The sequence below is a fragment of the Pistacia vera genome, unplaced genomic scaffold (genome assembly GCF_008641045.1).
Source record: "Pistacia vera cultivar Batoury unplaced genomic scaffold, PisVer_v2 Contig182, whole genome shotgun sequence".
Classification (NCBI taxonomy): domain Eukaryota; kingdom Viridiplantae; phylum Streptophyta; class Magnoliopsida; order Sapindales; family Anacardiaceae; genus Pistacia; species Pistacia vera.
In genome coordinates this window covers 177239-203233 of record NW_022195917.1, presented here as the reverse complement: position 1 = coordinate 203233, position 25995 = coordinate 177239, and the positions used below count along the sequence as shown (strand labels likewise).

Here is a 25995-nt window from a genome sequence, read left to right as displayed (position 1 = left end):
AACTGAATTTATACGCAAATAGTTAGTAATAACATAGTTTAATTTATTATACTACACATTACTATAACTGTTACCCTATATGAGCAGGCACATAGCCACATAATGAGTTGTGGGTTCAATTGAATCCACTCAACTTTTTAAAAATTTAAAAATAGCATTAATGTTTTATAGATTTTACCATTGTAATCCCATTTAACTTCATGTTGACCGAATTATTAATTAACATTTTTTAAACTTTTCTCTCTTCTCATTTCTTCTCATTTTTTCATATTATATTTCACCGATAATTATTTTATAACATTTTAACAATGTTATGAAAACTTATCTACAACATCTTAAAAATGTTATAGATCACAAATCTATGACATTTTATGTTACAAAAAAGTAAGTTATAACAGTTTAAGAATGTTATGAAAAACTAATTTATAGCATTTACGAAGGGTTAGCTACAATCATCTGTAACTACAAACAAGTGTTATAATATATTCAACAATAAAATTTAAATAATTATTAATAATATGCAAAAAATGTTATCAAAGTCTCATTTTTTAGAAACACAGGCTGTAACAACATGCTAAAAAATGCTATCTTTTATCTACGGTAGCACTTTTCGTATATTAACGTAGAATAATTTTGTTGTAGTGGTTGGATATTTACATTCTTGATATACGCTCTAATAATGATTTTTTGACATTAAATGAAATTGTTGCTTTTGTTGAAAAATTGGTTCAAATAAAGAAGAACGTGGTATATCACTTGGTTTATTTACTTGTGAAATTAGCATTGATATTATCTATTGCAACTGCAATGGTTAAAAGAGTATTTTCTGTCATGGTAGTCAAATTGCGTATCGTATCGTGTATCAAAAACTTAATTTTTCGAATCGTGTATCACATATCATATCGTATCGTAGGATATATTTTTTCAAAAAAATTAATAAAATAATAAAATTTTTCTATAAATTAATATCATTCCAAATATTAATTAAAGAATTTTATGGTATTATTGGCTTTAAATTATGGTATTACGTAATCAAAATTAAGAATCTATATCATTTCCTCTCAACCATTCATATCATTTCCAAGATCAATGTCAATATCTATATCTCCACTTGTATTATTATTATCATGCAAAATGGGTAAATTTGGATAGATTTTAGTTAACCGGGTTGGGTGACTTAGATTCGACCCGAAATTTTTTGGGTCTTTGGCCCAAATTAATAAAGTCGTATCGATTTGTATCGATATTTTTAAGGATACGAATCGTATCGTATGATACATATCAATGTATCAAAAGATTTGTGATACACTCTCTGATACGTATCGTTGACGACCTGTATCGAATTATATCGTAGGATATGTATCGCATATCGTAGGATACTAATAACCATGTTTTCTGTAATAAAGATTGTGAAAAATCGACTACAGAATCGAATGGGAGATCAATTGTTAAATTATTGTCTTATTACATATATTAAGAGAGAGATATTCGATGGAATTATCAATGAAACAATTATGCAACGTTTTCAGAATATGAAAAATCGTCGAAGACAATTATAGAATTGATAATTTGTTATATATAACTTTTAAAATTATATTTTTTATTTTATTACTTCAGTATATATTTTATTGTAAATTTATCAACTTTGATATTTTCAAACCACTGATTCAGAATCCTGACTACGTCCCTGTATACGAATAATGTTATATGTACAAACAAATCTTTATAATGTGACATAAAATGAATGAGACAGTAAATATAATGTGTTTGACTTTTTATATTAATTCTTTCGTTCATTTTGTATTATATCAGTTTGTACATAATTCTTTGTAAGATTTATTTATACTGATATAATATTAGTGAACCTGTAAAGATGGATATATACCTTGTACGCAACATCAATATCTTGATAAGCAAAGCAATCACCAACGCTTTCCCTCGATACAGTCCATTTAATAATAATAATAATAATAATACATATTTTCTTATACATTCCAATAATTAAAATTTATCTTTTTATAGTCTTTAATTAATCTATTTTAAGATACATATTATGACTCACTTAAACAGATACCCACAGTTCATATTTAGGTTTATTCGAACACTTGGCTTCTATAAAAGGCTGGACAGCAAAATTTCACCAACCAACTACTGTTTGTTCGGTCACGATGAGATTATCAATTATCATTTTTTCATGAGAAACTAATTACTTATTCGATATTAACGATACATTATTTTAGATAAATTATATTAAATAACACTATTTTAAATGCGAAATTGAAAAATGGCATTTTTTTTTTTTTTTAAGTTTCTCACAATATAGTAAAATGGTATTATATCCTATTTTTCTTATAAAATAATCGATTATTATATTAGTGATAGCAAATAATAAACATCTTGAATATAAAAATAATATGACTAAATATCGATAAAATAATAATGCAATAAAATTAACAATACCAACAACGTGATCATGTGTAAGAGACTCTTTATAATGATAGAAAGAGAACCGGTAAAGAATACAATCTTAGGATGAATATCGAGGCCTATGTAACACATAATTTCTTTAAAATAGATTCGTCTCATTCTATCGGATGTACAAAGATTTGAACAACGTCTGTTTTTAAAGATACAATGATAGATGCATCACTCTTCTATTATGACGAACTAAATAAATGCTCAACTCTAATAAAGAAAAACCTTAAAAAATTAGAGGGTAGATGGAGAAAACTCTTAATTTATTTATTTATATATTTATTTTTTGGTTAAGAATGAGAGCAAAAACACATTTTATACTAGTCAAGTGGGACAAAACAGAAATCAATTATCACAAAAAGCTGAAATTAATTTTCTACCTGCTGCTGATGTCAAAAGGATGCCGCGATCCCATTAATGAAAACGCTCAAGTTAATACGCACCGAACACGTTCAAAATGAGGTAGGTGTCGTTGGGTTAAAAGTAATGGGCTGGGTCCCCTCCATGCCTCTTCTCTTTCCTAGTTTTTGATAGCTATAGTTCCCAAATCCTAACACAACCAACAACAAATGATCTCACACAAACTTCAATTCTAAACTCTCTCTTTCGTTTAAACGACTGAATATTTCATCCAAACGACCGGACTGTAAACCTTCAAATTCAACCCTCCTAGAAGCAGATCCTGAACATTATGCGTTTTTTTCAGATAATAATAAATAATTTCAGGTGAATTTCGCATTTCTGCTTTAAATTTTGCGGCGTTTATTGGTGTATGTGATTTGTATTCATTATTTCATAGTGATGCTTTTGTCTGGAAATGATGGAATTGATATAGTTTTTCTTATCTGTGTCGAATTAATATTTTTTAGCAGTAAAATGTATTTGGAAAGCTTAATAAGACCGTGTCTGTGTATCTATTTTTGGAAAGCCGAAGGAGAACTTTATTTTTATCCGGAGACTTCTATTAGAGTTTAGCGGGCACTCTTTTTGTGAAGATTTTAAGTAATTTAGCTTAAAAGTGGAAATTATATCGTCCCTTTTTTGTTTATTTTGTTTTAATTTTGTTTTTAAACATGCTCACATGATTAGTAGTTTTGCAGGTTCATGTTTATAAGAGATTAATGAGTTTTAGACTGTTGTAAAGGTACTTGAGATGCGTCTTGTGGAACCTCGCTGCAAAATTTTAGTGTACTAGTTAACTGGGAATGTGAATTAAGGAACTTATCAATTATCTTCAATGGAAGATCCATCACTTGTTTCAGCCTCAAGTAGGAACTGTCAAATGTCTGGTGTCGTTGGTGGGAAAAAGGGTTCCCAAATAAATTTAGTTGCTTCTACCCCGAAAGCATTCTCTCAAAGTAACTGTCGGCACATAGCTTTACTTAGCCGGGGTAAGAATATCAGTGTTGGTGCAGCTGGTCATATTGCAATATTTTTACTCAAAGTTGCTGCATTAGAGGCTGTTCGAAGGGTTTCAAAGGCTAAGTGTCCAAACTTATGGCGTGGTCTTCAGGCTCTACAAGTTATTTGCTATCCACCATTTAAGTGGATTCAGAGATGGGCTCCCTTCAAGGGTTTGATTAGAGGGATGCAGGTTTGTTCTTACAAGTTCATGAAAGATTTATTGCGATGCTTCACTCAAATCTTATGAATTCAACTGATTTTACAGTTACTGACAACATAAATATTGTTTTGTATCCTTTAAAGATAAACACTCATCAACATGTTTATAATAGAACTGACTAGAAATATATAAAAGTTGTTGCTGTGTCCTAGAGGGCTTTGCTGTTTACACCGGAGTGCAAGCATCCTGCTGATTCTTAGTCTTACTAGTTTATGTTTTTTATCATGAGTTACTAGAAGTTCATATCATACCTTCATACGCATCTGACAATCACATATCTCAGCTCTGCCTAATTATGTCTTCTGCTCTGGTTGAGATGCACATCTGCAGTTACCTGATGATATGTATGCACTAGTAGAGATGTTCAAAAATGATGTGCACGGTCTCTCTTTGATTCCTTGGCACAAATCATATCTAAGTTCCCGCTTTTAATTGTATTAATTTATAATCCTATGAAATATTTGGTGGTTATTGTCTTTGGTGCCTGCAGATGTTGTCAAGGCCATTATTACTCCTTTCAATTGCTGAGACTGTCTCTGAACTGTCAGAATGCAGTGATGAAACTTCAGATGTTATTAGTGGTTCTCATGCAAATTCTGAAAGTCCTCCTGATCTATCATCCATGCATTCTCCTACAGTTACAAGGTACCTAAATAGACAAGGGATATAAGGCTGAGGCTGATATCAAATTGGTATATTACTTATAATGGTAATTTACTTTGTTGCCTTCATGTCATATGCAGCGGTTGTGATGAAGGTCCTACAAGTCTCACATCTGAAAATTGGTCGATAAAACTCTCTAAGGAGCTTGAAAATCAGGGGATCTATTTACCCGAAAGGTGAGTTTCTGATTTGCATGCCTCAGGAGATAGCATTCCCTACAATCCTACTAAACAATGCCAACAATACCATCATCATCCTGAGTTCCAACAACTTACGTTTTTGATCTACCAATGTATAAACATTGCGCTAGAACTTTCATTACCGAATTGAGTCCCTTTCTGTTTTCAGGAATGAGCCTTCTATATAATAGAAGATAAATTTAAGGTATAGAATTTGAGAAATAATAATTACTTATTATGCTTCTGACCTTTTTTATTTTTCCTTTAAAAAGTCCTCAGCTGTCATTTTGTCATAGTATTTTGGAAGACATAATCTGGGAGCTACTGGTTTGGAATTCATTGGTGTTTTTATAGATGTCATATTTATCTTTCTATTTCTTGGCTTCTCTTCTTGCAGCGGACCATGACATAGTACTGTTTATGCAGACTTAATGAGGATGAGCTACATAGATTTTACACTGCTGCAAATGGTGACTTTTCATGCTTTTTAGCATTGATTAAAAAGACAATACGTTGGAGGGAGACATACAGGATTCTTTCTGAAGAAGAGCTTCAGACATGGTCAGATATGGTATTTTGGCATGGATTTGATGTTCAGCACCGACCATGCCTAATAGTACGACTTGGACTTGCTTGCTATGTCATGCCATCTCATGACAGACCTCGTTTTGCTCAAGCAATTAGTATGTTTCTTTTTCTGTAATAAATTCTGGATATATTATCTTTTTTTTTGTGGTAACCAATTCTGGATATATTATCATGTAGTCCTTGGGGATACTGCTTTGCAAATAGCAGGCTTTCTTCCAGTTGAAATTACGTGAGCATGTCATCTCTTTTTTAAATTTTGGAGTCAAAGGGCTTTGAACTTTTTTGGAAATATTAAAAAAACCTAAAATCTTTCCATCTAGAAATCCCCGTTGGAAAATTTATCTTCTCTGTATATAGTAGTAGCTATAATTGAGTTTACTATCTACTGGTGATGGAAAGCATTTATGAGTGCTTGAATGGAGGTACACATATAATCTGTCAGATCTATCTACCCTCTTCTGTTTTTAAGTTAGTTCTGTTGAATGACAGCTCATGCGAATAATTTTTGGGGGGTTTCATGATGTAAAAGATCAAGCCACTTTTTGCAAGTAAACAAATTCCGTTTATTAATGAAAGATCTGTTGCCTACGGGGAAGTTCTACTCCAATGGTCAACTTCCTTGACTACAATTTTAGATTAATCACATCAATGATAACAAATATTTACCCTATTAAAGGCATCTTTGAATTCATACTAGCATGATGGGCTGCTTATGTTTACAAATGTTTGAATGACTGTATTAGGTTTTCTCAAGTTTACAAAAGCAACCTGCCATTGTAAATGATAAGTTTCTTTCACTGCTGGATTCGGAATGCAATTTGAAATATTTGTCTTCACTATTGATGTCCATATGAATTTCAAAGTGGTACATGCACCAACTATTTAGTCTCAAACTGTATGTTTCTCTATTGACATATATTCTTTTTTTTCCCTGACATTTCCAATTCATATTGTGACATCAATGAATGTTTGCACTGTAGTATCTCAGGTAGAGCATGGAGTTTTGCACCTAGTTAAAAAAGCAAATAATCCTCAAATTACAGTTTTGGTGGATTGTGATGGACTATCTCCCTTGAGGATGCCCATGCAAATAATCCGGTCTTGTTCTTCCCTTCTCCAAGATCATTATCCTAATCTCCTTGGCTGTTTGTTGGTTATACGTCTTCCTCCAGTGGTTCGAGTTATTACTCAGACTTTTGTTCAGGTAAAGCTTATCACACTGATTAGGACTTAATTTTTATGGTTCTTGTTTTCAGTTTTCTCCTCATCTCTTTTATTTTTAGCACCCTCCTCCTTCAGGGTGGGATTTTTAGCTTCAGTTGGGTCTCTTTCTCCATATCCTATGTGAAAATTTGTTTGGCTCTTTTTCAGATTCTGAAACCTGTCACCCGGAAGAAGGTCAAAATTGAAGGGGAAATGTATCGCAAGGTTCTCTCTGAGTACTTTGAGACTCTCCCTTCGTATCTTGGTGGGAATTGCTCATGCATGAAATGTTCAAGTGTTGGGATTCGTGATATCCAGCGACCAAGTTCTAATGAGACCAGCAAAACAGAGCCATATGCAGATATTAGTGATGATGAGAATTTGTCTTCACCTCGACTCTCACATCACGATGACATCAATGTTATGGGTAACTGTGATCAAGTGTTAAGAACTGCTGTGATAGGCATTCTAATGTTCTGGGTTCTTATAGCTCTTATTGTGGGAATGACTGATCCTGAGAGCCGACCCTTTTAGCTTTGATGAGGTAAAAGAGAACCAGATTTAAATATTTCCCTTTGGTGCTCTATTCTTCTCCAAGGTTTTGCATCCGGACATGAGAAATAATCTGTATACGACAAGATATTGTTATTCCCTTTCTTTTTGATGCATGTCTTAGTGTATATCTGCGGAAGTTGAGGCTGTATTATTCTTGTAATATTTATCAAAGCTAAAACCTAGTTGACTTCGTGTGTCTACAGTTTGATCAAGTTCTTATAAAAGCAATTTGCCAATTATGTTTTCTCAATCATCTTGCATGCTATGTCATTGGGTTTAATTTCTGAATATGCACTAATTTAGCAGCAATTTGCTTACAGTTTGATCAAGCCTTATTGACTAACTCTCAAATTAAGTGTTGGTGCCGAAGTTGAATTACACAACAGAAGACTGGTCATGCCTGTCAAAGAAACAGAGTCACTTGAGAAACTCTTTTTAAACTCTTGTATCTTTGGTTCACGGAATTGATATACAATTGAATATCTGTAATAACTCCAGCTCCTATCTTACCAAACTCATGTACTTGTATGAATGGACAATGGAGTGGAAACATTTTACTGCTCTGCTGCAGCTACAACATCTTTGGTGGTGCCATGGCGGGCTATGCCACCAACCTTTGAAAGGTCTGATTTATTTCCAGCCTCAGTTTCTGCATGTTCTTTTTTGTTGCAGCAGTTGTTAAGACAATTTCTAACAACATAATAACTCATTTCCTGGTTGAACAGTTCACTGTCCTCTCCACCAAAAATCCACTCGCGAATTACTTATAGGGAAATGTTACACTTACAATTCAATCTCATAAGTTTTCTTTCACAACCCCGACATGGCAATTCATAATTGGTTTCGCTTATCCTCACGTCCGGATTGTGAGAAAAAGTTTATAAGATTAGATTGTGACCCCATGTTTATTGTTACTTATATGCGCACATGCAATTATGTATCTGAAACAGTAAACGTTGTATGGGTTAATTATAGTAATAACCTTTATATGGTTTTTTTTATTAAACTTCATGTTACCGAGCTAGAAATATTCAAACAAATCAAGGAGTGGGGATATACAAACGGTGACTGGGCAGTTATAAAATAAGGAAATACTACCAACTTTCTTTTTTTTTTTTTAAAAAAAAAAAGAACTTGACTTCTCTTATTTTCACTGGTCGGATATACATGGGTCGAAGTTTATCGATTATATAAGTACGTGGAAAAGGTCTTGCATTTTCTTGATTTGCGGAAGAATATTCAAATGGCCCGGCCACCATGTCCCGTCCCGTGCGCATAAATCCCGTGCGCATAAAAGTTGAAGATGACTTGTTCACTTTAGCGTGGAGGACTCTGACTCAAAGGGTCTTTGTTTTTGTTTTTATATGCGACGACCCTTCGGATTCCGAACAGATACGACATCTGACGTGGGCGGCTAAAAGGAATTTTGATAGGCTATACTCTACTTATATTCATAATCGTCGCATCCCACTTTCGCATGTTTTGTTTCTGGTAGAGAGACTTCACAAGTTTTCCAGATAATGTGAATTATATCATCTTCCACTTCTCCTCCAAGTTTTATTGTGGGATTAACTTTTATCAGAAGGTTTAATTTAATTTTCAAATCAAAGATCGATAGTGCTTTGATTATTCATTTGAAAGTAAGCTTATAAGGTTGGTTAGATAATAAATATTTTCATAGTTAAATTTGATAAAAGAAATGAAGTACGTAAGCTTATAAGGTTGGTTAGATAATAGATATTTTCATAGTTAAATTTGATAAAAGAAATGAAGAAACGTACTGCGACCAAATATTTAAGAATTGTGAAGCCAATTGAGTCTTTTAAGATTCATGCTTTATACCATCTTAAACTTTCGGCTGTCTGTAACACCATGTCTCTCTTTGATCATCAAGCATGTTTACACTTTATAGTTTATAGTTTATACCACTACTAGACCAAGGGAGAAGGATTTTCTTTCTTTGGTTGGTGACAGCCATCGTAAAAACTTTGTCAAATATCTTATACAAAACAACTGAACACGTATAATATTCAACTTACGGGGATAGATTTTCTTTTTTAATATTGTGAAACATGCATAGAGCCACAGATTTTATACTTAAAGAAGTATATGTTTTTGCAGTGTACAGACAAGCTTGTGCCACTTCTCATCGGATCCCACAATATACGGTCTAAAAGGGGCTGCTGCAATTTTCTCAGAAAAAACTTTCTTTCACTTTTCTTTTGATTTTGATGTCAGCATGCATATAATAAGTGTTTAAGGACTATTGCCTGTTGTGCCGTTTCTGTTAATGTAAACGTGTGCTCTTTGCAATAGAACCTGGAAAAAGAAACTTGTGGCCCTTGTGCTTGTGCATATATACTCAACAACGTAAGCAGACAAGAACAATAAAATGAGAACTCGACAGATGAGAAAGGGACTGTTAATTATATAATCTTTTTTGTGGCAAATAGAATTGGATGAGAAATAGTGAAAGTGGACCCTCGAACTTTGCTTTAACGAACTTGTAGCACTAATAAGAGGATCAATTATGCCCCACTTGACCCTTCCTCCTCCTCAAGGATCACAAATCAGTACAACTGAGACGTGAAATTAGGTGAGTGGAAATCTAAGAGGAACCCCACTTTAAGTTCATTAGAATCAATATGATCATTATTTAATCTCTATATTGGTCAGGACCTATTTGTTAGTTTCCTGAAACTCTAGGACAGAACTTGCGTCATTTCCCATTTCCTGAAAGAGGAAAGAAACCGACGGAGAGAATCTGATTAAAAGCGTTTAGTTACTACATGACTTGGCTTGTCAGCCATGGCTAGAGACTCAAATTGTTATTGGATGCTGGAATATCATACTATGTATAGAAAGATAATGGACTGACATTACAGGGGTTATCTTCTCAAATATTTATTCCAAAAACTTTCGGTTAAAACAGTCGAATCCCAATCACTAAATGAGGATCAAACTTTAATAATTATCATTTAAAATAAATGAGAATGAGGATCATATTCATATACAATGGCACTAGAGAAAGATTCCCTTGAAAGTTAATATGCGATTATGCTCAGCCAGCTCCAAACAATTGATATATATTAATTCAACATAACAATTAACTAACATTTTTTTTACGTACTTGACAGTTTACATCAGAGAATTTTAAATTATTATATAATTAAAATTAATGATACCTCACAGTTCTCATATCCTTATATAAGCTGATTAATTTTTTCATCATTTTGATTATATATTAAGAATGTTGATTAATAATAAAGACAGGAATTATAAAACCCTTATTTAAATCTAATAAGTTGATAGTTGTCTATTCAGTTTATGCGTATTTTAACTAATCCTCAGAAACCCTACAATGACCGGCCATGTAAAAGTTTCAGTGACTATCCCTACTAGCAACCGAGAAGAAACTTAAACTCAAGACCTCTTGAATAATACATCTAAGAGTCTTTATTGAATCACTCAATCACTCACAGTTAGTTAAAACTTAAAACCCTAGCTAGTTTCTAGTGCTTACACTTGCCTTTTGGAGACTACTCTTGGCGTTCTATATAGACCTCAATAAAGTTTTAAACAAAGTCAAGATATATGATCAAATTAGATTGTTATGCTTGAAAAAATAGGGCTGACGCCAAACCTTGTCAGCATGGGTGGTCAGAGTTTAGGTAGGACCTGCAGCCATTCAGACATAGTCACGTCGCATGATGACATAAGCGGCATACTCCTGTCAATGCAGTGAGTGTATGCCAGATTGGCGAAAGACTGGAGACGTTCCACTTGTTCAATCCCTGCACAAGTCGAGGAAATCATTCGAGCAGGTGAGCAATGAGACACAAAGAAGGATTTGCACGACAATCTGACCCACTCACAGAATCAGTAATCATTACTTTAATTCATCCCACTATAAATAGAGATCTCCCCTCCTGTTTGTGGGATTAGCTAATTTCACTCTAGAATAGCATATTTTCTCTCTCTCTCTCTCTCTTGTATTCTCAAAGCTATAAGTTAACTTGCTGATCTCATACATTAATACAATATCAGTAGATGTAGGATTTACTTGTTTAAGCATCCAACCCACTTTAAACATTGTTCTTCATCTCTTGCTCAACCCAATACCCTCATATATACGTGAGTCTTCTGAGTCAGCTTAACATTTCTCACGTGCGATTCGTTAGTGTCAAAATCAAGCATCAACATAGATTATAAACAAAATCAAGTTATGATCGTTGAAAGAACAAAGATACAAAGACAAAAAGAAAAAGCTTAACCTCTATTTGTTTATCATTTTTCAGGACGGCGACAGCTATTTAATAACAGATCATAAAGCAGTAAAAGAAGCTTATCTTGGAAGAGGAAAGTCATTAATTAGCAGGGAAAACGAAGCTCTTCTACTTTCTCTGCAGATTGTGGGTTGGTGGCTGACTTTCTTTTAGCAAATTGCTCATTTTGAATTAAGGCTACTGCTTAATAAAGTCATATATTCGGCCCCTGACAAGCTGAGCCACCAACAGTGACCTTAATTTTTTATTTATCGTTCCTTTTAACCAAAAAATTTTCACCATCCCCACTATAAACTGCATCACCCATTAAACCACACATGGGACCCCAATTGTGCTTGCATGTGGCTCCAAAATCTCCACTAGATTTCTTCCTTTACAAATACCCGCTTATCAACTCTCACCAATACTCTTTATCATTTTAAAGCTTCTTTTGTATAAGAAACACACTATTTTTCCAACAACTTTCTTGATCCAATATCTGACAATTCACAATGCCAACCCGTAACGACCAATCCAATCGAGCCCGCGCCGTATGGCTCTCGTGCCTCGCCTCCGGTTACCGGGCGGCCCTAGCATGCACCATAGTGGGCTTGGTCACCCTTTACGGACCAAAATCTCTCGGGCGTCAAGTAGCCTTCCCAGCATTTTCCTACGTGACAGTAATTCTCATTGTCACAGATGCAACGTTAGGTGACACGTTGCGTGGGTGCTGGCTGGCTCTCTACGCAACTGTCCAGAGCATAGGACCGGCCATTTTGTGCTTGTGGCTCATAGGTCCAACCCGGTTCACGAGTGGCACCACTGCTCTTGCGGTGGCTCTTGCTGCATACGTAGTGGTGCTGCCTGAGAAAACTCACTTGGTAGCAAAGCGTATAGCATTGGGGCAGATTGTGATAACATATGTTTTAGGTTTTATAAATGGTGAGAAAACTGAGGCGATTTGGCACCCTGTGCATGTAGCGGCTAGCACGGCCGTTGGAGTCTTGGCTTGTGTTCTTGCCTTGCTGTTGCCGTATCCAAGACTTGCCTGTCGCGAGGTAACTACATGAAAGATTCATCATTATTTCATAATTTGATTTTTTTTATTATTATTATTTATCATATTTATACATGACCTAACTAAAACGTGTAAAAGAAATGAATAATTACTCATTGAATAATTACTATCAATTTGCTATTTTCAATATACAGAAGCTAGTGGTAAGTAGCAAATGATCCATTATACGTCTGTGTTTAATTGGGTGCCAGACTGATCCAAGAATTTGGAAATCCGTACAGCGAAAGTATTGATTTTGGACCATGATTTCCGCTCTAAGTAATAAATATATTACTTGAATTTAATTATAAACACCACTAAGCACAAGACAAGCTTAGTGGGCACCTGGATATTATGGTTGCTGACTACACCATCATGATATTCAACATTACACACTAAATTGCATGAATATAATGCGATTTTTTCATATATATTTTTTTTCTTAAATGACGCAGCTGAAACAAAACTGCAAGCAGCTTGCTGAGAATGCTTCAGAGAGGCTGAAGCTTTATGTGGGGGCATTACATGCAGAAGACAACACATCAGCACTTGCATCCATTTCTAAAGCAAAGTCACTGGCCGTTTCAGGGTCCAAACTTCTACAAAGTATTAAACGCTACCAAGTAAGTAAAGTTGAACAATTTATTCTTTTACACTGAGGGCGTGCCCCGGAGTTTTAGATCCATGAAGCTAACATGCATCATATCTCCTGCTTTAATCAGGAAAGCATGAAGTGGGAGAGACCACCATTCAAATTTTTGAGACCCTATTGCACGAACCCTGGAGAAAAATTGCAACAGCTAGAGATACTCTTAAGAGGGATGGAAATGGCTGTAACCAGTATTACTTCGTTTCCAGTTCGAATGGTAGATGGAGAACTTAAAGAAAGTGTAATTAGACTACAGGAACACGTTTGTCTCACAATAAAGCAAGTTAAAAACTACGTAACTTGTGATTCATTAACTGTTCCAGAGTCAAATGGTGAAGATGTAACGGAGTCCCTCCAAACACTTCAAGCCGTCCCAACAGCCAAGCAAGATTTGCCTCCTCTTTTCTTCTTATTTTGTATGAAACTCCTTCACAGTAAATCAATGCCAAAACCAACTATTTCTGCACAAGAGAATTCGGTTAAGAAAAATATTGAAGGATTACCGAGTTCGAGAAAACAAGATGAGTTTTCTTTCAAAGGGGCTTGGAGCAGCTGGGCCAAGAAAGTTAAAAGCAAGAACAATATGCAAGCAATCAGATGCTCACTGTCCTTGGGTCTGGCTGTGCTGTTTGGGCTGCTCTATAGCAAACCGAATGGTTTCTGGTCCGGTCTCCCGGTAGCCATCGGTATTGCCTCAGCAAGAGAAGCAACATTCAAAGTTGCCAATGTTAAAGCACAAGGGACAGTTATAGGAACTGTCTATGGAGTATTGGGCTGCTTTCTTTTTGAAAGGTTCTTGCCCATAAGGTTCCTATCTCTACTTCCTTGGTTCATTTTTACAGGTTTTCTGAGACGAAGCCGTATGTATGGCCAGGCTGGAGGTATTTCTGCGGTCATTGGGGCTGTGTTGATTTTGGGAAGGAAAAATTTTGGCCCCCCAAGTGAATTCGCTATAGCAAGAATTGTTGAAACATTCATTGGATTATCATGTTCAATCATGGTAGACCTTCTCTTCCAACCCACAAGAGCATCGACTCTAGCTAAAGTTCAACTGTCTAAAAGTCTCGGCATGTTGCACGATTGCGTTGGTTCAATGAGTCTTCAGGAAAGCCAAGGGAACTTGCTAGGGAACCAAAAGAAACTCAAATTGAATGTCAATGCGCTAGAGAAGTATATTGGAGAAGCTGATGTGGAACCCAACTTCTGGTTTCTACCTTTTCATGGTGCTTGCTACAGTAAGCTTTTAGGGTCTTTGTCAAAAATGGCGGATCTCTTGCATTTTGCTGCTCATTACATGAATTTTCTTGAACAAGAATCACAAGAAACCGAGGCTTCTTGGAAGGAGAGTGTAAATAAGCTAGATGGTGACCTTAAACTTCTCAAGGAGGTGGTTGGCTCCTCGATAAAATGTTTTCAGGATGTCACTATGATAAAATCACTGAGGGAACTAGAGAAAAAGCTTGAAAAGAGAACAATCTCTTATGATCTTGAATTGGGAAAATCAGCAAACGTGAATAGGGTTTCTGATTTAGAAGAAAATGGGATGGAGAAGTTTATAACTTCATATCTTCAACATTCAAATGAAGTTGTTGATAAAATCCACGTTGATAAGGGTGATCAGAAGGCGCTTAGGAGCCAAGCTGTCTTAAGTTTGAGCGCCCTAGGTTATTGCATGCAAAGTTTGATAACAGAAACAAGAAAAATGGAAGAAGGCATCAAGGAACTTGTTCAGTGGGAGAATCCTTCAAGCAATGTAAATTTACTTGAAATCTCGTGTAAGATACATGCTTTGTCCAATTAATTAAAAGTTGGACCAAAAATATAGCAATTGATTAGTTACTGAAAGAAATAAACGCTGATACATTTTGGAAATGAGCAAGTATAATGCTATACGAATTTTACTGTATTTAACAAAATAACACAAATTTGTAATAGATTTCCAAATTTTGTGAAACATATATATACATATATATTTCTAGAGCCTATTTTCTGCGACATTGTTAGAGTTCAAAAGAATGCTTCTCTTGTATGATAATTTTTCTTTTTTGTTTTCGTCCAAGTCGATATGTAACTGCAGATCACTATCTTATTGAAATAACACCGTAATTACTTAACTGATTTAACACTCATATTTGGATTTTGGAGTTGGAAGGAGTACGATATCTCTTTCAGTCAGTGCTGCATGTGTTCTGTATTAGATCGCAGTTAGATTTATTGTAAAAATATAGGTCAAGAGAAGACATACATATAAAATATAATAACTGATCAGCGATGGAAAGCAGATCCTTTTGGTCCATCCTTTTGTAGTATCCTTATGGATCGAGTTTTAAGTACTTTATTATGAGCAATAAAAATAGAGTAAACGACTTTTTCCCACCCAAAAAGTTTCAAAATATCACTTTCTCACCCAAAGTTAATATTCCGTTACTATCCAAAGCCGATTCTGATCGATGCCAATGACAAAAATTCTCTCAATTACCACCATTTAACCTCCGGTCTCCTCTTTATAAAATCTCTCCCACTCCAGCATCTGATTTTTTGCCGATTATCGGTTACCACAAAGTTAGAATTTCCTGTTATTAGTTGATTTTCGATTGATTCCGATAACGAATATTTAATCGATCACCACCATTCAATCCACCGACCTCCACTCTACAAAACCCTCTTACCTTGGTTCTTGGTAACTCTCCAAACACCGGTTGAGAAAGTGAAGTATATTTTAGGTATTAACAAAATATAAAAGTTGGGTGGAAAATGGTATTTTGAGACTTTTTGGGTGAGAAAGTATCATAAAGGCAAACCTTCGGTGGGAAAAAGTTGTTTACTCATAAAAATAATGTACAAATTTATTCAACTTCTTCAAAGAACAAGCTTAGAATCTCTTAAGAGTACAATACCTTGAAATGCGAATAGAGGGATTCAGAATAAACCTAGAGTATAAAAGAGAAAATGTTAGGAATAATTTTATTGGTAGATCTCGTATTATATGCAGATATCCAACTCCAACCACATTAAATCGAATTTATTTCTTTCATGCTATATATGATTTATTAATTTATTCGATTTATTATTAACACTTTTCCGGTATTGTCTAAAACTGTGTAGAGCACAAATTACTAATTAGAATGCAACCAAATTGCCCTAGTCCTACATATATGTTCATTGGAGTGAGATCTTAAACCACTGGCTCACCATTTTCGATTTCTTAACTAACATTTTCATTTTATATATATTAAACCTAAAACAAGTAAAAAGTAATACGCATTGTGATTCATCAACACTTCTGAGTCATATGCACGTAGAAGAAACATTGAAGAGGCGCCCTGCAACGACCCCAAAGAGATTTACGTACCCTTAATTGTAACTGTAGCTAAAGTTCAACTCTCTAAGAACTTTGGCAAGTTGCAAGATCATATTAGCTAGCTAGCTGCCTACCTCGATGAATCTTCAAGCCAACTTTCTGGAGGCGCTACCGACTCGGCGACTCTAATGTATGTTTATGAGCGAGGGAAACTCATTGACAGGCTGAGGTGGAACCCCACTTCTGGTTTTTTGCTTTTATATATAATGCTTCCTATACTAAGCTCTCCGGGGATGGTGGATTCCTTGCTCTCAGTTTGGTGCACATTCCGGAGGCTTTCTTGAACAAGAATCACAAAGAATAGAGGCAGCTTCGTGGAAGGAAGATGTGTTTATAAATTATAATGTTTATTTATTTCTCTGCAAAATGGAATTGGCTCCTTCATAAAATGCTTTGAGGATATCATAATAATGATAAAGCACTCACTCGGCATGGTCGTTTTATTGTGGGTGCTACATATGGATGTATAGAATACTATACAAAAGAGGTTTCTAAAATCCTTCTAATGCACTTTATATTATAATATCGGTAGAGTTCAAAAAGAGCAACTTTGCAATTTGCAAAGCAACGTTCGTTTTACGTTCAGATTTTCTATCATCCTTTTATATAGTTAATCCAGCGTTTAGATTTATCATTAACTTCTTATCGACCATATTGTAGCTAACACAAATACTTAAGAAAGATAGATCAAGACTGAAGAGCTGAATTAAATTAAAGAGTAAACGACATTTTCCCACCCAAGGTTTGGCGAGTCTGCAAGTTTCCATCCCTGGTTTCATAAATTGTAAATTCCCACCCTTAAATTAACACCGTTACTTTTCTCGTAAAATAATCCCTACATCTCAAATTTTTTTCAAATAACCCTTAGAAGATCCTGGCCAAGCCAAAAATCCGGCCTGATTCCTACACCACCATCAGCATCCCCTTATCCTCCTCACCAAAACCCCTAACTTTTCCACCCAATTGCACTTAAGCGAGGTACTGGAATTTGGCTGGAAATGTGCGACAAAACCAGAAAACCTAAGGAAGGGGCGGCGATGATAGACGGGAAATTGCAGTTGGCGATGTTATGGGTTTTGATGGGAGGAAGTTGGTGATGCTATTGGTGGTGTTGGGGTGGTTTCCAATGTCGGGACCTGTCGAAATTTGGATGAAACGCCGACTAAAACTAAGAGCGATGGTCGGCGACTGGGGGGTTAAATCAGGTGTGGAGGGTTAGGGGTTTTAATGTGGGGGTTGAGAGGATTATAATAGTGGTGTCAGGAGATGTCGACTGCGTCGTAAACAGGCTGGAATGACCTGAAATCGCCAGTGGGGTGAATTTAAAAAATTAAGGGTTATTTTAAAATTTTTTGATGGGGTGAATTTGAGAGGGTTATTTTAAAATTTTTTGATTGGGTGAATTTGAGAAGTGGAGGGTTATTTTAAAATTTTTATCTTTAAAATGACCATTTTACCTTTTTAACTGCTAGATTAAAAAGTTTTCTGTTAATTTAAGGGTGTGAATTTGTAATTTATAAAACTAGGGGTGGGAAACGGAGATTCGCCAAACGTTGGGTGGGCAAATGTCGTTTACTCTAAATTAAAAAAAGATCATGTTGCTCACATGTGACTCGGGATACTGCTCACGGGTCAGTTAAATTAATCAATTAAATCTTAAAAGAGGTTGACTGTTAGAAAGCAATTGCTAGTTGACTTTTCTTAAAATGAAATTTGACTTAAAAGAGGGAAAAATAAAAAATAAAAAATTGTGGCTGCTGGGATTCGAGCCCAGGTCTCCACGGCCACAACGTGGAATTCTTACCCCTAAACTACAGCCACATCTTGTTTTAGTGATTCAAATTTTATTAATACTATAATATAATAATGTTTCATTTTCCCTGGAAAAAAAAAAAAAAAAAAAAGAAATTGTAGCAGACCCAGACGGCCAGACCCACCTCTAAAACAATCAACTATTGCTGGTGGTAGTTGCCAACATTTTAAGGCTTCAAAGTTGAAGCTATCACCCTCAACCAAACACTACCCTTCATTGTTCTTTTTCTTCAATTTAGTATAAAAACAATTTTACTTTTAACTTGCAATATCACGTGTTATGCATCATATTTATCTTACATCAAAGTTGTGACAAGGAGTTTTCATCTTCATAGGTAATGAAAAGAATTTGATTCTAAGTCTTGTGAATGAAGGAAGAGTCCTAGGCTGCTTATGGATTTAGTTAAGATGATCTAATGTTGATTTATGTAAGTACATATATGTTAAGAACCCGATTCTGAGACGGTTCGGGACATATCCGAAAAGGATATATTATTGTAATTAGAATATCTTATAGAATAGGAATTATAATTACTCTATTATCCAATTAGAATAAGAATTATAATCATTTTGGAAGTCATTTGAAGTAAGTGTAAGGTAATATAATAATATAAATCTATATTGTGGTTATGAATAAAGAATTTGATCGAATAATATCTCTGCCTTGTGCTCTTGGAGGTCACTGTTCCTTATATAAACAGATCATTATCAATATAATTACTATTTTCAATTCTAATAGAAATTAGAATCATAATTAGCATGAAAAATATCAATTACCAATTCTATTAAACTTCTTTGTCGACCCAAAGATTTATTTTGTATGGCAATTAAAAGTTTATTTGATTATCAATTTTAGGATTTCGAAAAATTAATTGAGATACATTTCATCTGTAAAAAATAAATAAAAATGCCCACACTACATTTAGAACAAAGTTGCATCAGAAAATCTACGCAAGTGTACAAAGACAACTCATGCTGTCATGCACGATACGAAGTATCTAATTCTGTTCTGTCTTTATCTAAAACAATTGCAAAAACAAACAGTCTACACTCAAGAAGCATCCATCCTTAATCAACTCAAATACTTGCCTTCCATTAAGGACCTGATTAATTTCTAACCACCCTTAATTATCGCCTATAATAATCTCAAGATCTCACTAATTAACTACTTCCTCGTAAAACCAAAACACCCCACTAGGTAACTACTAAATTCACTTTGGACTTTTTTTATTTTTATTTGACGTTTGGTATGATATCGGTTTATATTATTGTTATCGAGGAGCTATCGTCACAGAGACTTCACTTTTTCGTAAATTTGAAGGCTCCAAGTTTGTTTATTTAATTATTATTTTTTCTTATAGTTATTCACTATATGGTGGAAGAAGTTTCGATTTTTAAGGACGGTTTTAAAGGCTATATATATGAGTCTCTGATCTTCATCTTTTGTAGATCAAAACAATATCTGGGTTTGAGATATTTTCCTCTGAAACTCACCTTCAGGTTGGTGTCGTTTTCTTATTATCTCTTTGTAATTTCTAATTTCTTTGGATTATATGTGTCTGCTTTGTGATTATCATGTCGGTGTTTGATAGTTATTGAATTCAACAGTGAGATCTGATCCATGGCTAACAATTCATCAAATGGCGACAACCAAACAACCACTAAGCCACCGCCATTGCCATCTCCATTGAGATTTTCCAAATTTTTTCAGGTAAATCTTTTTTATGTCTACTGAAGTGATTCATTAGAAATTTGCATATTGATGTGTTTTCCTTTCATTTGCTATGAAAAGTGTATAATGGATCTTAGCTTCGTCTATATCGTTATATATGACTTTGGTTGATTAATCCTTTATGGTTTGACGAAATATAATTAGAGTGGGGCAGTATTTATATGGTTGTAACTTGTAAATCATGTGTGGTCTAGCTCTATGGTGCCACATTATTTATTTCATACAGTTGAGAAAATTTAATGATAAAGGTGGAGGGTAGGTAATAGTGCTTATTACTTATGGATCTCACATCAGACATTACACCAATGTGTGGTTCACACTTCACAGTATAACACAAATCCGGTAAACCCTGGGACTGATCTGTAATTCTTGTGTTATTATTGAAAATGTAGAAATGAGATGACATAAAAATGTGTTTGGTTGGTATAGGAAAATGGTTTTAGGAAAGGACCCTCTTCCTTAGGTAGATCAATGTAAATGATTCAAAAGTCAGAAGTTTTCAGAGTAGAATATTATAGTTGTTTGTGGAGAAGGTTAAGAAATAAATTCTACTTTAAATTCCAGCAGCATACAGGTAATTTCAGCTTACTGAAATAATGAATGTTGTAAAGGGGACTTCCAAGGATGGGAGTTACTTTATCCTGGTTAAGTTTGAGTAATATGCATTAGATCTATGAGACCATATGACATCCGGCCCATGTTATTACTATCCTCATTGAAGTTTACTCTCCAAATTTGTTGCTTTGAATATGATGGTACTGCATGCTTGCACCGAAACATTCAAATTATTTATCAAAATTTGCACCATTTCTTGGTTTTTATAGAAATTTGTTTTGTTCTGGAGTGTGCTGTTGCACACCAACATTGACATGCCTTCTTTATTGTCATTTTTATCATACATTCTCTTGATGTTCGCTTCAATAGTATTCTTCTCTTATGATGGCAGTCAAATATGAGAATTTTGGTTACCGGGGGAGCTGGATTCATTGGTTCTCATCTGGTTGACAAATTGATGGAAAATGAAAAAAATGAGGTTAGCGTGTTTCTCATCAAGACTCAATTGTAATTGTTGATATTATTAAGAAATCTGAGGCAATTGGGATATTTTAGTTTATGAAAGGCAGTATTTACATTAATAACAAATAGTTGAGACACTTGTACCAATCAAGACATGGTTTCCCTTTCCATGCCTAAACATCGAAACGAATGAGAGTTATGTTTTATAACAGTAAATGCATCTAATACTTTGTTATGCAGGTGATTGTTGTTGATAACTTCTTCACTGGCTCGAAGGACAATCTTAAAAAATGGATTAGTCACCCAAGATTTGAGCTTATTCGTCATGGTATGTTCTTGTCTTTTAGTCTGTTACTGTTAGTATTTAGTTATCGTGTGTGGTGGCTCTGATGTCAGAGTCTCCTCAGTTGTAAGATTTTTGGTGTACATATTAAATTAGTTTTTATACAACTTAGTTTTTGAGATACGATATTGCTATTGCCCACTTGTTTTCTGAATATTGATTCAAGTTAGGATGAGTAGAATAAAGCATTGCAATATAAATTAACCCATTTAACTACTGCTAAACATAGCATTTCATTAAACTATTCATGCTGTAATCATCAAACATTATGGGGAACAAATGTCAGTTTTTGATGTTAAGATGATGATGAAGACAGGAATTTTAAAAGGGAAAATTAAGACCTCGAGATGTATCATGTGGAAATATCTCATTAAGGTAGTATTTTAGTAGGAACTGCTGCCTACCCATTGTGGAAAAAAGAAAACTAAACTATTTGGAGACTTTCAGATTATTTTCTTCTGACTATAGTTTCTTAATAATAAGACAGATATAACTATACTTCGTGTTTTTGTTTCTTCATAGATGTCACGGAGCCATTGTTAATTGAGGTTGATCAGATTTACCACCTTGCATGCCCTGCTTCTCCGATTTTCTATAAGTACAATCCTGTAAAGGTGTGTACTTAGATTTCACTTATTTATTTAGCATTATGTTTTATGAACTGTGTTTTTGTCTGATTGCAATGCGCTGTTTTCATTGTGAATGAGAGAAAGTTGTCTCCTGCGTTGTGTTATTTGCATATTCAACCTGAATATATTGTCTCACTGGTAAGCTTATGGCATTGTAACAGACAATTAAGACCAATGTGATTGGCACCCTGAACATGCTAGGACTTGCAAAGCGAGTCGGAGCAAGGTTAGGAAACTTTACTTTGTAGTATATTATTTTACCACCCTCATCAACTGGTTTTACTCAGTTATCATATTGTTGAACAGAATTTTGCTTACATCAACTTCAGAAGTTTATGGGGATCCTCTTATACACCCTCAACCTGAGACCTATTGGGGTAATGTTAACCCAATCGGTAAGTTAGCCTCCCAACTGTATCTTTTGCATTTTGGTTGATCTAGTGCGATGATTACTCTTTATCTAGTTAGAACCAATTTAGTTTTGTGTAATCTGAAGAGGATTAAGAAAGTTACTTTGTTTGAAACTCCATCACCTGCTCCCTTGCACACATTACGTTGTTCATGGTGTAAATGTGTAGTATACATAAGTTAAAAACATTAAGCAGGTCTTTGACAGCATCAGCACTAACACATCCTCTTCCGTGAAATAGGGGTTCGGAGCTGTTATGATGAGGGGAAGCGTGTAGCTGAGACTTTGATGTTTGATTATCATAGACAGCATGGGATTGGTAATCGTTCAGCTTCTCTATCCAGAACTACTTCATGTTCAATAATTTTTATCTTTGCATTGATAATTTCTTTTTATCTTTTTCATAGAAATACGCATTGCCAGAATCTTTAACACTTATGGACCACGTATGAATATTGATGATGGGCGTGTGGTCAGCAATTTCATAGCACAGGCACTACGGTAACTCCTTGTACTGTTTTATGAGTTACATGGTATTAGTGTATTTCTAATTCGCTTTGCTGTTTAATTGGACATTTACAATTTGTCCTTTATCGAGCACAACTTTGTTCCTTTCTAGAATGAAGACAGTATCACCAATTCAGTTTGTCTAATATGAGGGCATTGATCAATTCTATGCTATCTTACGTGATAATTTATTCTTCTTACTTTGTCCTAGTAGAACAGCAAAATACTTCACTCCTTCTGTAACAAAGCCATTAACGCCACTATTATTCTGACTCTTATTTTGCTCTTTGCAGAGGTGAACCATTGACCGTTCAAAAGCCTGGAACACAAACTCGTAGTTTCTGCTATGTCTCTGATATGGTACAGTAGTAAATAATAATTACTTTAATGAATTTCAGTGTTAAGAGAATAATTATCTGTTTATAATATTTTAGGTGGATGGCCTCATTCGCCTCATGGAAGGAGAGAACACTGGACCTATCAACATTGGAAACCCAGGTGATCCTACGAAGATGGTTTACATATTCTTGAAAGATTTTCGTGCTCAAACTAAATTTTATTTCCATGCCAATTACTGACTGTAGATATTGTGCATTTCCAGGTGAATTTACCATGACTGAACTTGCTGAGACAGTGAAGGAGGTTAGTTTCATTTTTTCCATTTTCTCCCACGTGCAAATATAATTGAATGATGTTTCTCAGTAAGCCATTTCAATATACTGAGTTCCCTCTTGTAATGGGGTTGGACTTTGTAGCTTATCAAACCTGATGTGGAGATAAAAATGGTTGAGAACACTCCTGACGATCCACGACAGAGAAAACCTGACATCACAAAAGCAAAGGAATTGCTAGGATGGGAGCCAAAGGTCAAGTTGCGGGACGGCCTTCCCCTTATGGAAGAGGATTTCCGTTTGAGACTTGGAGTTCCCAAGTAGTGAATGCCAATTGCATGAACTAAGAATTACAAAGTGAAAATCTCAGTCAGCAGCTCTCCAATGTGGAAGGTGCTTTAGAAGCATAAAATTTATATTCTTGTCAAATGTTCATGCTTTTCCTTAGGCCTCTCTTTTTCTTGTTCATCGACACATCATAGGAAATAAGTGAGACGATTTCTCCCTTTCTGAAACCACATTTACTTTTTTTTTTTTTCCCCTTTGTCAAGTTGAATACTACCAAGTCTTTATCGGCCCTAATTTTGTTGCTACAATACTTAATTAATAAAATCTTTATACCAAGTATCTCTCTTTGTAATTGTGTAGTTTTCTGTTTCTTTTTGTCTGAAATGTTAAGTCCGGTAAGAGTTGCTGGTTTAGTTGCTATTACGATCTTCGGGTCTTTTTGAACCCCTACAAAGTCTTTTTTTCTTTAAAAGCTACAGGGTAACTTCGGGGACCCAAACCATCAGACCAATATTTCTATTTCTTCAATTGGTAATATCTAATAAAAGCAAATACATTGTTTCCTGTTTCCTGTTTAAGGCCTATTGATCATCAGCAATTGACATAGAGGAAAAGAGTAGGTTAGGTCGTTTAGTGCTTAGTGTAACGAATCTCACATCAAAAGCATATTAGAGAGGTCAGCTTATAAAATAAGAAAGTCCCTCCACCTAATAGGTTAATCTTTTGAATATGAAACTCTCAACTCGTAATAAGCAGTATCAGAACAGACTTTATCTATCTTTCAGTGTCTCGTCAAATGTCCACGTGTGATTTGTGTATTCATTTGAGAGTGAGGTGGATAAGTTGGCAGGGGGCTCCACCTTTGACTGACGTCATAAGATTGCGTGGAGAAGAATATAACGAATTTCACATTTGAATCGTATTTTTTCAGCTTATAAAGGGGAGAGTCTCTCCAGGTCTCCACCTAACCGGTTAACCTTTTAGGTGTGAAACTCCGAACTAGTAACATTAGGCTCCAGAAGCACACAATGTTGTAACAAAGACAGCAGTGTTTCTGATATAGCATATTTCTCATTGACGAAAGTCAAACCCTTGCCGCTTTGTTTGTCAAGATAAATTCAAGACCAATAAAGGCTCCTATATTATTTGAAATTAAACACATAAGGATAGGAATTCAAAAACAGAGTATCCAGTACATCTGTTATTAAAAACCAAATAAAGAAGCCCCCCTCCTCCTAAAGCACGAGTTCAAAGCTGGCAACCAGAATGGCTTTCAAAGATCACCTACAAAACACAACAAGGTATCAAATGATTGCAGTTTAAATCTGCCAATATTTCAATGGAAAAACAGTACTGTGATATTTTTCATCAGAAAATAAGACTGACAATTGTACCCCAGAACATCAAAGCCATTACATCATATAGATGATCAATGCTATCTAAAACAGTGCATACTCATAAGAACTTAGATAGCTCATATAATATTCGAGTAACAACAAAAGCAGCAACATAAATCAAGACATTCATTCGGAAATTTTCCAGAACAACAGCAGAGTAGTGATTCAGATTATTCAAAGACTTCAAAGCCAATGCATGGTCATGTGAAGTTGAAACAGTAGATAATAACACCAATAGAAGTAGTAACCAAACCAAACAAAGAAAAAAAGTTCTAATATATCAACGACTAGTTGTTCAGTGATGGTATCAGAAACTGCATTATCAGGCTTGATAAGAATTTTCCACAGATTGTTACTGCGGCAATCCATAATGATTCTCTATAGAAAGTTTTTATAGCATTAAATTTCTTATCATCTGATTATTACTTTATGCATTATTGATTTCAGTATTCAATGTGCTACAACAATAATAACTAATAAGCGAATCAAAAAGTGAAAACGGAACGAATAAAGTTAAAAATGCACCTCTTGTGCCTTTGAACGAAGGGAGAGTTCTTGGCATCTTCTTCTGCAATTCAAAGAAAGTAATTAATCACAGTTAGATTAGTTAAACTGTAATAAGATACGAATA

The 25995-nt window shown here is 34.8% G+C and overlaps 3 protein-coding genes and 1 non-coding gene across 11 annotated transcripts; 3 read left to right on the top strand and 1 right to left on the bottom strand.

Moving 5' to 3' along the window:
* Window positions 1-2930: 2930 nt before the first annotated feature.
* On the top strand, window positions 2931-7477 carry LOC116126678 (sec14 cytosolic factor). Of its 3 annotated transcripts, none has more exons than XM_031412359.1 (7): window positions 2931-3201; window positions 3620-4069; window positions 4590-4744; window positions 4846-4938; window positions 5368-5624; window positions 6510-6733; window positions 6901-7477. In XM_031412359.1, exons 2-7 carry the CDS (start codon window positions 3713-3715, stop codon window positions 7264-7266), a joined length of 1452 nt encoding a protein of 483 aa, XP_031268219.1. In that variant the 5' UTR covers window positions 2931-3201; window positions 3620-3712; the 3' UTR covers window positions 7267-7477. The 3 variants fall into 3 exon arrangements, with proteins under 3 accessions (XP_031268219.1, XP_031268217.1, XP_031268218.1); XM_031412357.1 differs by having other exon boundaries at window positions 4843-4938; XM_031412358.1 differs by having other exon boundaries at window positions 3608-4069; window positions 4843-4938.
* A 4535-nt stretch (window positions 7478-12012) lies between these two features.
* LOC116126686 lies at window positions 12013-15235 on the top strand. The gene is made up of 4 exons (XM_031412365.1): window positions 12013-12610; window positions 13065-13232; window positions 13332-15078; window positions 15147-15235. The coding sequence occupies exons 1-3, from the start codon at window positions 12065-12067 to the stop codon at window positions 15057-15059; spliced, it is 2442 nt and encodes an 813-aa protein (XP_031268225.1). The 5' UTR covers window positions 12013-12064; the 3' UTR covers window positions 15060-15078; window positions 15147-15235.
* Window positions 15236-18368: 3133 nt separating this feature from the next.
* Window positions 18369-18440, bottom strand: TRNAH-GUG. Its single transcript has one exon. It is a non-coding gene; the product is annotated as a tRNA-His (tRNA).
* Window positions 18441-19470: 1030 nt separating this feature from the next.
* Window positions 19471-24306, top strand: LOC116126669 (UDP-glucuronic acid decarboxylase 6). 6 transcript variants are annotated; one of them, XM_031412342.1, is made up of 14 exons: window positions 19471-19629; window positions 19881-19931; window positions 20040-20142; window positions 21110-21196; window positions 21421-21508; window positions 22046-22137; window positions 22314-22378; window positions 22459-22547; window positions 22803-22880; window positions 22969-23062; window positions 23362-23428; window positions 23503-23566; window positions 23670-23710; window positions 23824-24306. In XM_031412342.1, exons 3-14 carry the CDS (start codon window positions 20053-20055, stop codon window positions 24001-24003), a joined length of 1035 nt encoding a protein of 344 aa, XP_031268202.1. In that variant the 5' UTR covers window positions 19471-19629; window positions 19881-19931; window positions 20040-20052; the 3' UTR covers window positions 24004-24306. The 6 variants fall into 6 exon arrangements, with proteins under 6 accessions (XP_031268202.1, XP_031268206.1, XP_031268205.1 ...); XM_031412346.1 differs by having other exon boundaries at window positions 20024-20142; XM_031412345.1 differs by having other exon boundaries at window positions 19475-19629; window positions 19793-19931; window positions 20024-20142.
* Window positions 24307-25995: the final 1689 nt, after the last annotated feature.

Excerpts from the sequence above, each read along its gene's own strand:
- LOC116126678 (XM_031412357.1), top strand. The coding sequence starts at position 3,713 with ATGGAAGATCCATCACTTGTTTCAGCCTCAAGTAGGAACTGTCAAATG. Across the intron at positions 4,745-4,842 it reads CATTCTCCTACAGTTACAAG|CGGTTGTGATGAAGGTCCTA; the intron begins GTACCTAAATAG and ends TGTCATATGCAG. Across the intron at positions 4,939-5,367 it reads GGGATCTATTTACCCGAAAG|ACTTAATGAGGATGAGCTAC; the intron begins GTGAGTTTCTGA and ends CTGTTTATGCAG.
- LOC116126686 (XM_031412365.1), top strand. The coding sequence starts at position 12,065 with ATGCCAACCCGTAACGACCAATCCAATCGAGCCCGCGCCGTATGGCTC. Across the intron at positions 12,611-13,064 it reads CAAGACTTGCCTGTCGCGAG|CTGAAACAAAACTGCAAGCA; the intron begins GTAACTACATGA and ends TAAATGACGCAG. Across the intron at positions 13,233-13,331 it reads AAAGTATTAAACGCTACCAA|GAAAGCATGAAGTGGGAGAG; the intron begins GTAAGTAAAGTT and ends TGCTTTAATCAG.
- LOC116126669 (XM_031412342.1), top strand. The coding sequence starts at position 20,053 with ATGGCTAACAATTCATCAAATGGCGACAACCAAACAACCACTAAGCCA. Across the intron at positions 21,197-21,420 it reads TGGAAAATGAAAAAAATGAG|GTGATTGTTGTTGATAACTT; the intron begins GTTAGCGTGTTT and ends TTTGTTATGCAG. Across the intron at positions 22,138-22,313 it reads ATAAGTACAATCCTGTAAAG|ACAATTAAGACCAATGTGAT; the intron begins GTGTGTACTTAG and ends GCATTGTAACAG.